At 42.3% G+C, this 17819-nt stretch overlaps 1 protein-coding gene across 5 annotated transcripts in view; it reads left to right on the plus strand.

Moving 5' to 3' along the window:
- The first annotated feature begins 3673 nt into the window (after positions 1-3673).
- Positions 3674-17819, plus strand: part of CNTNAP4 (contactin associated protein family member 4) — a 270899-nt gene continuing 256753 nt past the window's right edge. For all 5 annotated transcript variants that reach the window (XM_083819196.1, XM_083819200.1, XM_083819197.1 and 2 more), the window contains exon 1: positions 3674-3964. In XM_083819196.1, coding sequence (XP_083675322.1) covers positions 3880-3964 — 85 coding nt within the window. In that variant the 5' untranslated portion in view covers positions 3674-3879. The remainder of the gene's footprint in view (positions 3965-17819) is intronic.

Raw genomic sequence — 17819 nt, forward strand, 5'->3', positions numbered from 1 at the left:
AAAAATATTATGCCAGAATAATTTTAGATGGAAGTTATTTTCCTAATGGTTTGAAACTGTTTAAAAATAATTTAAAAAATAATGATAATTTTAAACCTCTTCATTTTTAAGTCCTTCATTTGTAAATGAAGGTTGACAATAAGCAAATAAAATGATTCAAATTTTGGTACAATCAAATTTAGCAGAATTTTCAAGAATGAGAAGGAAGCTGTAAGAAAAAAAAAAAGTGCTATGGAGAACTTGCAATTTTTCTAAATGATACATATATGCAGATCATTTTGCAAGAATAGGTGAGAAAGAAAACAGGACAGTGAAGTAGTGAGGGAGATAAAAGAGGACAATAGGAAGAGGCTTGTAAAAAAAAAAAAAAACATAAAAAAAATGCATACAGCCAAGAAGGAATGGGAAATACTTTTGGAAGGTCCAGAAAGAAGAGCTTAAAAGTTAATGGCAAACCTGGGCATTGTACGGGAAATTAAATGTTGGAGTAGAGAGATAAGCTGATTTTAGCAAAAATATTTAATGGATGTAGGAGGGAGATAAGTTATGACGCAAAAGCAGAGAGGAGGTTGACTCACCAGTAGGTGAGTCAAACTTGACTATTTTGTACAACTTCTAGGTACCATAGATTAATCCTCAGACAGCGATGATTTTCCTGACATTCCATATATGTTCTGTTAGATAGAATTCTACAATTCTCTGTTCACACATAAGCATATGTACTCATTTCAGCATATTATTTTGTTATAAGAATAAGACCAGCTTTTCCGTAATTATAAAAACACATAATATCCATCTGTGTACTTATTTGCAATTGAGTCAAAAATAAAAACAAGCAAAGAAACAAACAAACTAACTAAAAACACAACAAAAAAACCCTCTGACCTTCTCCATCAGATTTTCCCTTTTGGTTACTGTAAGCTATTTTATGAGACAAATATTTACCCACAAAGTCATTGGCATTTTTACTGATTTTGCATTACATTACTGGAATAATAGTTCTTCCTAATTCAAATCCCTGGGGTTCTCAGAGCTAATCTTAAAGACCGTCATTCTATAGAATGACCTTGCCAAGATTTTGTGCAATGTTTGTCCTATTTTTTAAACTTTATTTTTTTTTTTTCTACATGCAGAGTTTCTACATGCACATCCCATGGGATATTCTTTAAAACTGAGGTGCAGTAGAATGAACATTTTTATGCTCATATTAAATTAGTTAGAATGTCAATATTAATTAATGGAACTTCTGTTCTTTCTTTTATGAAGAAAGACAGTTTACAGACAAGTTACTTCATAGCTGAACTAGACCCTGGAAACAGAGTTTAAAATTTAAGAGAAGCCTTAGAAGAACTAGAAGGCAGGTGATGATCCAGGTTATCTTTGATATAGTTTCTCCATGCCTATTTAATACAATCAAAAATTGATACAGAGGAGACAATGTGCACAGTATAGTAACTTACCCTATGTCTTTTTAACCATTATAGTCATTTAAAAGTACTTTTTTCTAATCTTAACCATGCTGATTTGTTATTTTATTACTATTATTATTTTAAAAGATTCATTAAGAACCTTGTAAAGTATTTTTTTGTTGTTTAGCATTCTTTTTATTTTTGGATGTTTCTTTCTGAGCATTGGATTTATTATTATTATTTATTTTTGTAAAACCTACTTAGTCTGGTTGAGGTATTATGAAACCAAAACACAGCTTACTGTTCCTTCTCTTGTTGAATCAGAATGTGATTCAAAGGCTTTAGAAGTTGATTTAAGTAACCAACTGAAGTTCAGAATCTTCTGTGGCTTAATTCACATTTCATCTGTCTCACAGTTTTTCCTGACACTAAACAGTTCTTATATGGCAATTTGCATTAAATTCTTTAGTCTCTGCAATATGCAAGAAGGAAAATCATAACTACTTTAAATACTCTTGCTAGTGTCTGATCTACAGACACTAGATGTCCTTTGGATGGAAAAATATGGTATATCAAAGCTCGTAAACAGAACACCTGAAGTAGGAAGACAAAGTTTGTGTGACTGGGCTGCATTTGTCAACTAAGTCTGTTGACAGTATACTTCAGAGTAACTCATAATGATCTTTTTCAGTGCATTGCTTACCTAGTTTCTTCCAACATGTTAAGATGCTGCAGAGTAGAAACCCTCAGAAGCATCAGTAATGGAACCACTGATGAGACCTTTTAGCACAGCATTTGTCCTCATCAGTGTCAAAACTTTGCTAATAATCAAGTTATTCTTCATACACAGCAATTTATCTAGTGTTACAAGAAACACTTTAAGGATATAATTTAAATGTAATGACCTAAAATTCCTTTCCAGCTCTTTCCCAAACGAAATGTTTGTACATATGTTACAAACATTAGGACATGCTAACGACAGCTTCCACTTTAAGAAAAACAAACAAACAAACAAATGAACGAACAAAATAAACAAAACAGAAAATAAAATGTATTTTACGTGGATATATTGGGATAAAAGTCCTTCTGAAAAGATCGGCATACTCTTATGTTTACATTGCAAGGATTTTCTCTTAGGGGCTGAGAATGTAATTCTTAACAGTCAGTATTAATAACAATAAACCCACAGAGGATATTTCATGATTTATTTTTCTGAGGAGCAGCGTATAAGTCAGCCTACACTCGTTCAGTGAAAGCGGATCATTCTCACTCATAAGTTTATAATATCTACTACATATATAAAAATTTAATTCAAAAATGCAGAATTTGCAATATTTTCAAAAGAAAAAAAAAATCACTGAGCTGAAAAATACCTGAGAAACAGCAGTACACATGAAGTTCACCCTGCCTCCCACCCGAAAGAAGGAAGGAGGGAAGGAGGGAAGGAGGGAAGGAGGGAAGGAGGGAAGGAGGGAAGGAAGGAAGGAAGGAAGGAAGGAAGGAGGGAAGGAAGGAAGGAAGGAAGGAAGGAAGGAAGGAAGGAAGGAAGGAAGGAAGGAAGGAAGGAAGGAAGGAAGGAAGGAAGGAAGGAAGGAAGGAAGGAAAGAAAGAAAGAAAGAAAGAAAGAAAGAAAGAAAGAAAGAAAGAAAGAAAGAAAGAAAGAAAGAAAGAAAGAAAGAAAGAAAGAAAAAGAAAGAAAGGAAAAGGAAAAGGAAAAGGAAAAGGAAAAGGAAAAGGAAAAGAAAAAGAAAAAGAAAAAGAAAAAGAAAAAGAAAAAGAAAAAGAAAAAGAAAAAGAAAAAGAAAAAGAAAAAGAAAAAGAAAAAAAGAAAAAAGAAAAAAGAAAAAAGAAAACAAAAAAGAAAAAAGAAAAAAGAAAAAAGAAAAAAGAAAAAAGAAAAAAGAAAAAAGAAAACAAAAAAGAAAAAAGAAAAAAGAAAAAAGAAAAAAAGAAAAAAGAAAAAAGAAAAAAAGAAAAAAAAAGAAAAAGAAAAGGAACTCTCTAGGGCGAGAACGCAGCAAGAGGCTGTGTCTCAGTGCTCACGTGCTGGTTGCTCTGTCGTATTGTCTGGCTTTCGTCAGAGCCTCACATTTCCTACCTGTCACCACAAGGGGTGTCCAGGACGCGTTGTGAGCGTGCAGCCCCTGAAAGCGAGCTGCGCAGGGTAGCCTGGCTGTTTAGCGCTGAATGATTCTGTGAAACTGGAGGAGAGATTCTTGCTGCTGCTCTTCAGGGATTGCTGTGCTGTGGTGGGGGGGGGGGGGGGGGGAGGGTAACAAATTTGGAGGTGTGTATTCATGTATGAGGAGACGCCGAGTGCATTTGATTGAGGTGTCTGCCTGCTGGAAAACACTGCGAAAAGAGAGACAGAGAGGGAAGCAGTGAGAAGAAGAGGCAAGAATAAGACTGAAGTACAGAGCAGCTGTTTCCTAATACTCTGGTTCTTTTGGATGCCTTAGTGAATGTGAACATGGATTCTGTCACTGAAATCTTCTTGAAGCTGCTGTTTCTCATATCTGTTCGTAACTGGAACATGGTAGTGGCAGGGAATAAATGTAAGTACTACATATGATTTAAAACTCAATCCAGAGTGTTTTGAAAACTTCCAGGATATTTTATTTGCATTTAGAATAAATATTATTTGGGGGATTCATGTTTACTGTTTTGAAATCATGCCTGCAAGTTACTAGGCTGAAAATATTATAAAATCCTTCTATGGATTTTCATTACATCTAGGTACAGAATACTGTTTATAAAGCTTACATTCTGAGAATATCTGAAAGCATTTTACTAAGAGATATGTGTTCAGACCCATTTGCATTTTTGTTTTCTGTTTATAATTGCAGCTTTTTCTAAGGAATTATGTCTTACATGGAAATTACTGGCAGATCTCTGTTGTGTAATGCATCAGCTTGTTTTTTACCAATTTATAATTATGAAAGCTCGTATCTGCATCTCCTGAATTAAGCTAGCACTCAAATAACTCTGATTGACATTATTGTTCAGTTCAACATCAATACAAATGTAACAATGAAAAATGTGGATAACAAGACTTTATGGGTTCTGCATTTTTTGCATAGGGAGTATTGTATATTCATGACTAAAAAAGACTATGTTATCAGTTCCATCAGAAAGTTTTTTTAAAAATGAGTAAATCATAGTTAGCCAGTAGGGTGGTATTGCAAAATAAAGACAGTGATTATAGTTTTAAAGAGAATCTGCCCTCTAGGACAAAAATCTGATGTATATCCTAAAAATATTTGGTTTCAGTGTTGAATTAGATTAATCATCTTTAAATCTAAAAAGAAAAATAACTTACAAAGAAATTAATTTTAAGGCTTTTTCTCATTTAGTAATTGTTTTGAGATATTCTTGTTCCTTTTGATGCAGCATTAACATGAAGGATTTAATTCTGCATACATGTGGTATAACAGTTGCTTAAATACCAGATGCTCATTATCTGAACTGAGCATATTTTATTTCCTTCCTGTTAAGGCACTGGCCAGGAATCACAGGGATGGGGAGGGTAGAAGCAACGTCTGTATGGGAAGAAAGTGAATGCCAAAGCAAGAAGGAATGTTCAGGAATAACCTTACAGACCAGTGGCAGGGGCAGCTCCTTGGAAACATTGGAACAATGGCAGAGAAGTTTGAAGTGCTGTGTGGGTCTATAGACTAGGGTTTTGCATAAGGATGGTTTGTAAACCAAGCATGCTCCCATGAGCCAGAAGTTCACACTGCAGCACAAAAATGATCTTGTGCTGTCATTCAGTAATGATATCTCATTTGATACTCAAGTGCATAGAGTAGCCCTAAACATGAATACTAAGTTCCTCTTGTTAAACACCCTTCTGCAATCCAGCCACAGCTTTAATTCTCTTCATCATTCTGCATTGTACAGTTTATGAATACATCCATTTTCACAAGACCATGATAATTGAATTGCACATTAATAGCATTTGGCACTATGCACAAAGCTAAATCAGTCGATTACAGGGAGGCATATTAAAACTGCTGCAAAAAAAGACTTGCAGCATACAGAAAAGCAGTAAAACACTAGGGGTCACTCTTACAATTCAGGAAACAAGATTTGAGGAAAAGACTCAAGCTGCTTGCTCTCAATACAGAATTACAAAGCATAAAATAAATCTGGTATGAAATACATTTATTTTTGGCTTTAAAATACTTCTCAAAATCAAGCCAAACTCAAATACAGTACCAAACGAGTGACTTGAATTAATAGATTTTTCACACTTACGCTAATATTTATAAATGTTTTGTTATTTTATTTATGAATGTATCTCTGCTACTATGTCAAAACATTCATTTGAACTGAGAAAGTAAGAACTCTACCCACACTACAGGAAAGGAAACTGATTGTGGAAATAGGAAATTAAATTAAAAAGGAGTGAATGTTAACATCTGAACAAAAGAAAGCTTGGCCAACATTTCTCCATTCCAGTATCTAATCTGGGGATAAATAAATAAATAAATAAATAACCACCACCAAAACCAAATTTATATATATATATATATATATTATTTTGGAAACAAACCTTTCACTGGGAGAATTAGTTTATTTTAAAAGTGACAGTTTCCATCCCATGTATCGACATGTGAACTTAGTGCATTAGATTTCATAGAATAATCTCAGGAGAAAACTTTTTCATAACTAATGATTATAGACAATACATGTAGCAGCCATTATATATTCATTTGAACTTTATTCTTTTCATCTTAAGAAGTTAATCAGGAGTTCAAATCCCTTTCAGTAGGTCTATTATCGACATTAATATATTCAAACATGTTTATGAAAGCATGTAAAATTCAGTTTCCTTGCATGAATTTGCATGGATAGATTGTGGACTGTCAATCATCAAAGTAAATAAGATTTTTTTTTTCTTCCTCTAAAGTAAACTACTCCTCTTCCTTTTATTTTGTGTTTCTTTTTTAATACCAGATCACGAATACTTCAGCTTTCTTTGCCTTTCTTCAGACCAACAGATATAAAGAAAAGATGAAAGTAACTAAGTCAGTTCTGTAAAGTAAAATTCTTGGATCAAATATTGGCATGTTCAGAGTTATTTCTGTATTAAAAAAATCTCAGGATTCCTTCTTTCAGTAAATGATTGTGAAGTTTTTAGGTATTCTGAAGATGACAGACCCAATCATCTATAATATGAGAGTTAATATGAAAGTTATTTATTTTTCCTTTTGAAAAGATAATTATGACTTTTACTACCAAAAGAGGTAATAATTGCTGCCAGAAAACCAAATCTTGTAAAAGTTCTATAGTAATGCTTCTCCTTGATACCTGCTTCCTTTGCTTTCTTCCTCATAAAGAATTACACTTCCAAAAGCATTGGGAAGTTTGAAATACATATCTATGAACAGGAAAGTGTGTAAGGTCAAAAGTGAGTTTTAAATGAAGTATTAATTTTTATTTATTTATTTATTTTTTACCCCAGTGGAGCTGGGAAACTGTCTCTGCCACTGTAAATCAACATGTAACTAAATCAGCCATTAAGAACTTGACAGAAATAACTTGACAGAAATTGGTATTCTAATAGGTGTAGTCTTTTCTTTTTCTTTTTTTTGTTTTTTTCCCCTCTAAACTCTCTAAACCTGAAATATTGCATGAAACATGATTAAACCCTCTACACATATTGACTCAACTGACTAAAAATTATTAATGTCAATTTTGGCAGTGAGTGGAAATAAAAAAAAAAAAAAAAAGTGACTTTCCATGTAAATTATTAATTCTTTATATTTCCCTTTGTAAAACTACTCAGTTTTACAAAACCTTTTATTTTCTCAATTCAGATTTCCATATTTTTACTTCAAAGACTGTATTTTTATAAACCCCAAAATGTTTATTATTATTTTTATCAACAAATTATTATTATTATCATCATCATCACCATCATCATCATCATCATTATTATTACTATATGCGGGACTTCTTGCTAATGCTATAGTTGAACACTTCCTCAAAATCCAGCAAAGAATGACTGTTAATGATAGTGAGATTTTCATATAGAGGAGTCCACAATCATATACCTTGATTATGTTATCATATGCAAGTCATTGTACAAGTAATATCACCAGTGAAGATGTTTACTTACTACAAGAAAAGTATTGCAATTTAATTTAGAAAATGTTTTGAATTTAATTTGGATGTAAGTCATCAGTTCTGAAAATTTATGTACTCTTTCTATTTTAACATCTTCATGAAATTGCATTTAAAATATACAAAAATGTTGTTTCTCAGGAACAACTTGAATTAAATTGAAATTCTTTTACCTCTGGTTTGTGGTTGAAGTAAAATATAGAGGAGAAAATAGAAATATTCTTAATTTTCTTTTAGCCTAATTACTATGTATCTTATGTTTATTATTAACTATCTCATCTCTGAGATAGCAATGGAGATCCCATCAGAGAGCAGGACACATCTGGGCTGTTATTTACATGAATAAAACATTAGAGACGTCTCTGGTATATTTTGCATGTTTTTAGTATAGTAACATCAAAAGCTTGTATCAACATTATATTTAAACCAATGCCAATGGAAACATCTATCAAAATTTATTTCAGACTTTCAAGGTTGAGAATTCACAGGAAGGTGTTGGGTCGATTACACTGAATATAATCAACAATTTACATCCCATTGCTCTAGGTTTTCAAATTCCCATTAATGTGTTTGTCCCTGAGCTCAGTCAGCAGAATGGATGGAGAAAATTTGGTCATGATTGATGGATAATAACAGACAAGTAATGACATCATCAAAGTAGGATAAAATCAACTAAAAAAAAAAAGCAGAAGGTTATATGTGAAGTTATCAGTGCTAGTCTTAGCTTTTGCATCATATGCTATTATATAATGTGTTTTAGTTCAAGTATTATTAATCATTAAGGGGTTCAAAATAATAAGTAACTTATTCAGATCTTGATAATACTGTACTTATGACCATTCTGCTTTCTTTTTCATATGTGTAAGCATGCATCAACATTTATCAAGAAAGACCAAATTTAACTAAGGTGGTGTATCCAATTTCCCATGTTTCACAAAATAATGTATATTTCTATCATTTTATATGAGTATAAATGCTCAAGTTTAGTAGGTTTTTTTTTTTTTGGAATATGTCTATGTAGCAGTAGAAAATGACATGTTACATATATGTTTCTCATCTGATATATTTGCAACTTCATCAGTTCATTTTCTGAAAGAATTTCAACAATCTAAAAAAAATGTAGCTTCTAAAACCTTCATCTGGAAAAAAATAGGTCAAATCTTTCTCCCAGCTCTTCCTACCCTGCCACCCCCCCCCCCCCCCCCCCACCAATAAATAAATAAATAAATAAATAAATAAAAAGAACTCTTGGATGCTGGAGAAATATCACGTTTTGAATATTGGCTATCTTTTCCCCCAGAAACGAGCCTTTGCTTTGGTGCTACTTGCAAGCTTACAAGTTTATTGTGAAATATATTAAAAGACTAGAGTTCTGTTTTGAGGGAACATTTCTCAGTACTTTTTTTGTGTTTGTTCTTTTTTAGTTGCCAACAACATACACAGACACAGAATCACACAGAATCGTCTAGGTTGAAAGAGACCTCCAAGATCACGTAGTCCAACCTCTGTCCAAACACTAACAAGACCTCCACTAAACCATATCACTAAGATCAACATCTAAACATCTTCTAAAGACCTCCAGGGATGGTGACTGAACCAGTTCCCTGGGCAGCCCATTCCAATGCCTAACAACCCTTTTGGTAAAGAAGTTTTTCCTAACATCCAACCTAAACCTCCCCTCGTGCAACTTTAGCCCATTCCCCCTCGTCCTGTCACCAGGCACGTGGGAGAATAGACCAATCCCTACCTCGCTACAGCCTCCTTTAAGGTATGTATAGAGAGCGATAAGGTCGCCCCTGAGCCTCCTCTTCTCCAGGCTGAACAATTCCAGTTCCCTCAGCTGCTCCTCGTAAGACTTGTTCTCCAGACCCCTCACCAGCTTCATTGCCCTTCTCTGGACTCTCTCGAGCACCTCCATGTCCTTCTCGTAGCCAGGGGCCCAAATCTCACCAGAGCCGAGTACAGGGGGACAATCACTTCCCTAGACCTGCTGGCCACACTGCTTCTTATACAGGCCAGGATGCTGTTGGCCTTCTTGGCCACCTGGGCACACTGCTGGCTCTTATTCAGCCGACTGTCAAACAATACTCCCAGGTCCTTCTCTGCCAGGCAGCTTTCTAACCACTCATCTCCCAGCCTGTAGCTCTGCTTGGGGTTGTTGTGCCCCAAGTGCAAGACCTGGCACTTGGCCTTGTTGAACTTCATACAGTTGGCCTCAGCCCATCGGTCCACCCTATCCAGATCATCCTGCAGAGCCTTCCTACCCTCAAGCAGATCGACACGTGCACCTACCTTGGTGTCGTCTGCAAACTTACTGAGGGTGCACTTGATCCCCTCATCCAGGTCATCAATAAAGATATTAAAGAGGACTGGCCCCAGTACTGAGCCGTGGGGGACTCCACTAGTGACCAGCCTCCAACTGGATTTGATTCCATTCACCATGACTCTTTGGGCCCAGCTATCCAGACAGTTTTTAACCCAACAAAGGGTATGCTAGTCCAAGCCATGAGCAGCTGGTTTCTTGAGGAGAATGCTGTGGGAAACAGTGTCAAAAGCTTTACTGAAGTCTAGGTAGACCACACCCACAGCCTTTCCCTCATCCACTAAGCACGTCACTTGGTCATAGAAGGAGATCAGGTTCGTCAAGCAGAACCTGCCTTTCATAAACCCATGCTGACTGGGCCTGATTGCCTGGTTGCCCTACAAGTGCCGTGTGATGACACTCAAGATAATCTCTTCCATGAGCTCCCGTTACTGACGTCAAACTAACAGGCCTATCGTTTCCTGAGTCCACCCTCCGGCCCTTCTTGTAAGATGGGCGTCACGTTTGCTAGCCGCCAGTCGACTGGGACCTCCCCTGATAGCCAGGACTGCTGATAAATGGTGGAAAGTGGCTTGGTCACCTCTTCCACCAGTTCTCTCAGTACACTTGGGTGGATCCCATCTAGCCCCATCGACTTGTGTACTTCTAAGTGTTGTAGCAGGTCGCCAACCATTTCCTCATGGATTATGAGGAGCTCATTCTGCTCCCCATTCCCTTCTGCCAGCTCAGGGTACTGGGTATCCAGAGAACAACTGGTCTTGCCACTAAAGACTGAGGCAAAGAAGGCATTAAGCACCTCAGCCTTTTCCTCATCTCTTGTAACGAAGTTTCCCCACGCATCCAGTAAAGGATGGAGATTCTCCCTAGTCCTTCTTTTTGTGTTGATGTATTTATAAAAACATTTTATGTTATCTTTAACGGCAGTAGCCAGATTGAGCTCCAGATGAGCTTTAGACTTTCTAATTTTGTCCCTGCACAGCCTTACATCATCCTTATAGTCCTCCTGAGTGGCCCACCCTCTTTTTCAAAGATTATAAATCCTCTTTTTTCTCCTAAGCTCAAGCCACAACTCTCTGTTCAGCCAGACTGGTCTTCTTCCGCGCCAGGTTGTCTTTGGGCACATGGGGACAGACCGCTCCTGAGCCATTACGATTTCCTTCTTGAGGAGTGCCCAGACTTCCTGGACTCCTCTGCCCTTCAGAACCACCTCCCAAGGGACTCTGCCAACCAGTGTCCTGAACAGCTCAAAGTCTGCCCTCCGGAAGTCCAAGACAGCGGTTTTACTGGTCCCCTTCCTGACTTCGCCAAAAATAGAGAACTCTAACATTTCATGGTCACTCTGCCCAAGACAGCTCCCAACCACCACATCTCCCACCAGTCTTTCTCTGTTTGTGAACAGAAGGTGTAGCAGGGCACCTCTCCTTGTAGGCTCACTAACCAGCTGCGTCAGGAAACTATCTTCCACACTCTCCAGAAACTTCCTAGACTGCTATCTCTGGGCTGTGTTGTGCTTCCAGAATATGTCTGGGAAGTTGAAGTCCCCCACGAGAACAAGCGCTGATGATTTCACAACTTCTGCCAGCTGCCTGTAGAACTCCTCATCCATCTCCTCATCCTGGTTTGGCGGTCTATAATAGACCCCCACAAGTATGCTTGCCTTGTTGGCCTTCCTGCTGATCCTAACCCAGAGGGACTCAACCTTATCATTCCCAGCCTCAAGTTCCTCAACATCAAAACACTCTCTAATATAGAGAGCCACACCACCATCCCTTCTCTGCTGCCTGTCCCTTCTGAAGAGCCTATAGCCAGACATTGCAGCACTCCAGTCATGAGAGTGGTCCCACCACGTTTCAGTGATGGCAACCAAGTTATAGCCTGCCTGCTGCACAATGGCTTCCAGCTCCTCTTGTTTTTTAGCCATGCCGTGTGTATTAGTGTAGATGCACTTCAGTTGGGCCATTGCCTTCTCCCCAGCCTTTCCATTGTTCTCCCTGGCACACTTCTAACAAGCTTTATTTCAGCCCCGTCCCCCTTCTTTCCTAGTTTAAAACCCTCTCAATGAGCCCTGCCAGCTCCTGGGCTAGGATCCATTTTCCCCTTAGAGATAGGTGGGACCCGTCTGCGGCCATTAGGCCGGGTGCCAAGTAAAGCGCCCCATGGTCAAAAAAAAACAAAATTTCTGTGTTGGCACCAGCCTCTGAGCCACGTGTTAATCAGATGGGCTTTCCGTGTCCTCTCGGTACCCCTCCCTGCCACTGTACGGATGGACGAAAACAGCACCTGTACTCCCACTCCATCCACTAACCATCCCAGTCCCCTAAAGTCCCATTTGATAGCCTTCAGGCTTCTCTCTTCAGTATTATCGCTGCCAGCCTAGACTATCAAAAGAGGTTAGTAACCAGAGGGGTAAACTAGGTTGGGAATCTTTCTGGCCACATCCCTGACCCTGGCCCCAGGGAGGCAGCAGACTTCCCTACGGGTAGGGTCAGGTCGACAAATAGGGCCCTCTGTTCCCCTGAGAAGGGAGTCGCCTACAACGATTACCCTTCTATCCTTCTTGGTGGAGGCAGTCTTGAGATGTGAAGTTGACTTCCTCGCCTTAGGCATCCTCCTGGGTAGACTTTCTACCTCATCCTCACCCACCAGTCTCTCAAGTTCCAGGGCCTCAAATCTCTTGTGTAAGGGCACCTGGGAAGGTGGAGCCAGTGGCGGGGGCGGGGGGGTGTTGCCTGCGAGGTCAAGCAGGGACCTGTCTCCATTCCTCCTCAACTCCTAGGTCCCCTCCCTCTGCCCGACAGCGACAAGGCAGGGGGTCCACCCCCATTTGGGGTGTCTCACCCCGTTACCTCTCCTTCAGGCCTTGCAGGGAGTTGCTCCACCTATCTCCCGCTCACACTTCCTGATAGCCCTCAACCTCTCCACCTCCTCCCTGAGCTCTGCCACCAGGCGGACCAGGTCATCCACCTGCTCACACCTCACACACACAGTATCTCTGCCTCCCTCAGATGGCAGCAACAGGCTCAGACACTCCCTGCATCCAGAGACCTGAACTGCTGCATTTTTGAGTAGGCAGTCAGTCTGGGTGGTTACAGACTTTCTAGAGAGAACTCTCTGCCTAGTGTAGACCATTGTGGCCTAGCTAGTGGTAGACAGCCGTTAGATAAGTTGTTCCTATGGGTGGGGTGGAATGCTCTGCCCTGCCTGAGCGCGCCCTGCCCGCACGAACTGCCTGCCGCACAAACTGTCGTGCCCCGCCCTTCTGATGCACCACGCCCTGTTTGCCTGTCCTGTTCGCTGTGCTCCTGGTCGCTCACACTCCCTAGGGGCTGCTTTTGAACATCAGGGTAGAGGGGCGTTGCTGGCTCCGCCTACGCCTCGTCAGCCTTTCTGGTTATAACAGAGGGTGGAGTAGTGAGACCATTCAAAGGTCTCAAATGTCTTGGAACACACTAGACAACTTTCTGGCTTACATAATAGAATCATAGAACCACAGAATATTTGGGGTTGGAAGGGACATTAAAGAACATCTAATTCCAACAGCACTGCCATGAGCAGGGAAATCTACTAGACTGGGTTTCTCAAAGCCCCATCCAAGCTGGACTTAAACAGTTCCAATGACGGGGCATCAACAACATAAAGAAATGCTAAATTTTAAAACTAGTCATGTCTGTAAGTGACTCCAGAAGTACACGTTGACTTCTTTAAGAGGTTCTGTACAGTAAAGTGATTTTTTTCTCTTCCTTCTCAGTTTTCAGTTACGTCATAAAGAGGAAAGGAAAGTAAAACAATAGTGATAACTTCGTGCTTTAGTAATTCTGTACAATTGCTTGAATTTTTGCTGGTGGTAGTGGTGGTGTTCCCTCCCCTCCCCTCCCCTCCCCTCCCCTCCCCTCCCCTCCCCTCCCCTCCCCTCCCCTCCCCTCCCCTCCCCTCCCCTCCCCTCCCCTCCCCTCCCCTCCCCTCCCCTCCCCTCCCCTCCCCTCCCCTTCCCTTCCCTTCCCTCCCCTCCCCTCCCCTCCCCTCCCCTCCCCTCCCCTCCCCTCCCCTCCCCTCCCCTCCCCTCCCCTCCCCTCCCCTCCCCTCCCCTCCCCTCCCCTCCCCTCCCCTCCCCTCCCCTCCCCTCCCCTCCCCTCCCCTCCCCTCCCCTCCCCTCCCCTCCCCTCCCCTCCCCTCCCCTCCCCTCCCCTCCCCTCCCCTTCCCTTCCCTTCCCTTCCCTTCCCTTCCCTTCCCTTCCCTTCCCTTCCCTTCCCTTCCCTTCCCTTCCCTTCCCTTCCCTTCCCTTTTTTTCTTTTCTTTTTCATTTCTAATATTTTTTTATTTTCTTTTTCATTTCTATTATTTTTTTTATTTTATTTTCCTTTTTTTTTTTTCTCTTTTAAATATGAGTAAAAAAATGGCAGATTTCATAGAATCATAGAATAGAATCATAGAATATCCTGAGTTGGAAGGGACTCTTAAGGATCATCAAGTCCAAATCTTGACACCGCTCAGGTCTACCCAAAAGTTCAGACCATGTGACTAAATGCACAGTCCAATCTCTTCTTAAATTCAGACAGGCTCGGTGCAGTGACCACTTCCCTGGGGAGCCTGTTCCAGTGTGCAACCACCCTCTCTGTGAAGAACCCCCTCCTGATGTTGAGCCTAAATTTCCCCTGCCTCAGCTTAACCCCGTTCCCACGGGTCCTGTCACTGGTGTTAATGGAGAAAAGGTCTCCTGCCTCTCGACACCCCCTTACGAGGAAGTCGTAGACTGCGATGAGGTCTCCCCTCAGCCTCCTCTTCTCCAGGCTGAACAGGCCCAGTGACCTCAGCCGTTCCTCGTACGTCTTCCCTTCCAGGCCTTTCACCATCTTCGTAGCCCTCCTCTGTACACTCTCCAACAGTTTCATGTCCTTTTTATACTGTGGTGCCCAGAACTGCACACAGTACTCGAGGTGAGGCCGCACCAGCGCAGAGTAGAGCGGGACAATCACCTCCCTTGACCTACTAGCGATGCCGTGCTTGATGCACCCCAGGACACGGTTGGCCCTCCTGGCCGCCAGGGCACACTGCTGGCTCATATTCAACTTGCTGTCTACCACGACCCCCAGATCCCTCTCTTCTAGGCTGCTCTCCAGCGTCTCATCGCCCAGTCTGTACGTGCAGCCAGGGTTTCCCCGTCCCAGGTGCAGGACCCGGCACTTGCTCTTATTGAACTTCATGCGGTTGGTGATCGCCCAGCTCTCCAACCTATCCAGATCCCTCTGCAAGGCCTTTCCACCCTCATTCGAGTCCACAACTCCTCCAAGTTTGGTGTCATCAGCAAACTTGCTCAAAATACCTTCTATTCCTACATCCAGATCGTTTATAAAAATATTGAAAAGTACTGGCCCTAAAATGGAGCCTTGAGGGACCCAACTGGTGACCGCCCGCCAGCCTGACGCAGCCCCATTTACCATAACCCTTTGGGCCCTGCCCGTTAGCCAATTGCTCACCCATCGTATGATGTTTTTATTTAGCTGTATGGTGGACATTTTGTCCAGTAGGATCCTATGGGAAACCGTGTCAAAAGCCTTGCTGAAGTCCAAAAAAATCACATCAGCTGGTTTCCCTTGGTCCATCATACGGGTGATCTTATCATAAAAGGAAATCAGGTTAGTTAGGCAGGACCTACCCTTCACAAACCCATGCTGGCTGGGACCAATGACTGCTTTGTCCCCCAGGTGCGCCTCAATAAGTTCGAGAACCATCTTCTCCATGATTTTACCAGGCACTGACGTGAGACTGACAGGCCTGTAATTGCTAGGGTCTTCTTTCTGACCCTTCTTGTAAATCGGCACAACATTTGCCAGCTTCCAGTCTACCGGGACCTCTCCAAATTCCCAGGATCATTGAAAAATAATTGAGAGAGGTTCCGCGATGACGTCCGCCAGCTCTTTCAGCACCCGGGGATGAATCCCATCCGGACCCATGGACTTGTAGGGATCCAGGTGGAGTAGCAAATCCCGCACACGTTTAGGGTCGGTTGGGAGTTTGTCATCCCCACCGTCCCGGTCCTCCAGCTCAGGGCACCCTGGGTCCCGAAGCCCATCATCGGCATTGAAGACAGAGGCAAAGAAGGCGTTAAGCGTCTCTGCTTTGCCTACGTCATTGTCTGTGAGGAGACCTTCCCTATCAAGGAGCGGCCCTATGTATTCTTTAGTTCTCCTTTTTCCATCCACATATCTGAAAAAACCCTTTTTATTTTCTCTCACAGACCCAGCCAGCTTCAACTCTAGGTGTGCTTTGGCCACACGAATTTTCTGCCTACAAACACGAACAGCATCCCTGTATTCTTTCCATGACACCTGGCCCTCCTTCCAGTAGCGAAACACTCTCTGTTTCCGCCTAATCTCCATTAGAATGTTCCTGGTCAGCCACGCCGGCCTCCTGCCCCGCCTGCCTGACTTGCGATATTTAGGAATTGCCTGATCTTGTGCTTCTAGGAGGCCTCGCTTAAAGAATGACCAGCACTGGTGGACATCGAGGCCTTCAAGAGCAGTTTCCCAGGGGACCTTGCTGACTAGTTCCCTGAGCAGCCTGAAGTCCGCTTTCCCCATATCTAGGGATGAGGTTTTGGTGGCACTTTTCCTTCTGTCACCGTAAATTTTGAACTCAACCACTTCATGGTCACTATGACCAAGGCGGCCACCAATCACCACATCTCCCACCAGACCCTCTCTGTTTTCTAGCAACAGGTCTAGGAGGGCACCTTTCCTAGTTGGCTCCGTTAGCACCTGCACCAAGAAGTTATCATCGAGGTGCTTCATAAACCTCCTGGACTTGCTCGTGTCAGCCGTGTGGCACTCCTAGTTAACGTCTGGCAAGTTGAAGTCCCCCATAAGGACAAGGGGAGTTAATCTCGAGGCCTCTCTTAGTTCTGTAAATAATAATTTATTGGCGCTATCGTCCTGGCCAGGCGGTCTGTAATAGACTCCCACAACGACTTCCCCTTTATTTGTTCGTCCCTTGATCCTTACCCAGAGGCTCTCAACTTTGCCATCGCTGACCTGAAGTTCCACACAGTCCAGCCCCTGCTTCACATACATCGCCACCCCACCACCTCGCCTACGCTGCCTGTCCCTCCTGAAGAGCCTGTAACCATCTATTGCAACACCCCAGTCACAGGACTCATCCCACCAGGTTTCGCTTATGCCGGTGATGTCGTAGTTGCAGGACTGGGCCAGGACTTCTAGCTCATCCATTTTATTCCTCATACTGCCTGCGTTCGTGTAGAAGCACTTCAGGTGCGTCTCCTTACACTCAGCACCTTGTGGATCTGCCCGAAGGACCTCACTGGCACACAGCCCCTCTGATTCTAGCGTACCTTCCCTTAGGTCTTCACCGGCGTGCCTGGTTTTAGCCCCTTCCCCCTTCGACTCTAGTTTAAAGCCCTATCTATCAGCCCTGCCAACTCCTGACCAAAGATCCTTACCCCTCTCCGAGAGAGGCACATCCCATCCGGTGCCATCAGGCCCTGTGTAGCATAGACCTTCCCGTGATCAAAGAACCCAAAGTTCTGCCGGTCACACCAGTCTCGAAGCCACGAGTTTATGTGAACAGCACGCCTTTCAGCTTCGATCCCCCCTATCGGAAGGACAGAGGCAAACACAACCTGCACCCCTGATCCTCTAAGTAGTCGCCCCAAATCCCTAAAGTCTCTTTTGATCGCCTTCGGACTTCTCGTTGCTACTTCATCGCTACCAGCCTGAAAGACCAGTAGCAGGTAGTAGTCAGTGGGCCGTACCAGGCGCTTGACTTTCTTGGCGAAGTCTCTCACCCGAGCCCCAGGGAGGCAACAGACTTCTCTGCGGGTTGGGTCCGGTCGGCATATCGGTCCCTCTGTCCCTTTCAGAAGGGAGCCCCCCATAACAATAGCCCTTCTTTCTTTTTTGAAGGATGATGTGGCAATGCGATGTGTAGGTCGCCTTGTCTTAGG

This window comes from Anser anser, assembly GCF_964211835.1.
Source record: "Anser anser genome assembly, chromosome: Z".
NCBI classification, from domain to species: domain Eukaryota; kingdom Metazoa; phylum Chordata; class Aves; order Anseriformes; family Anatidae; genus Anser; species Anser anser.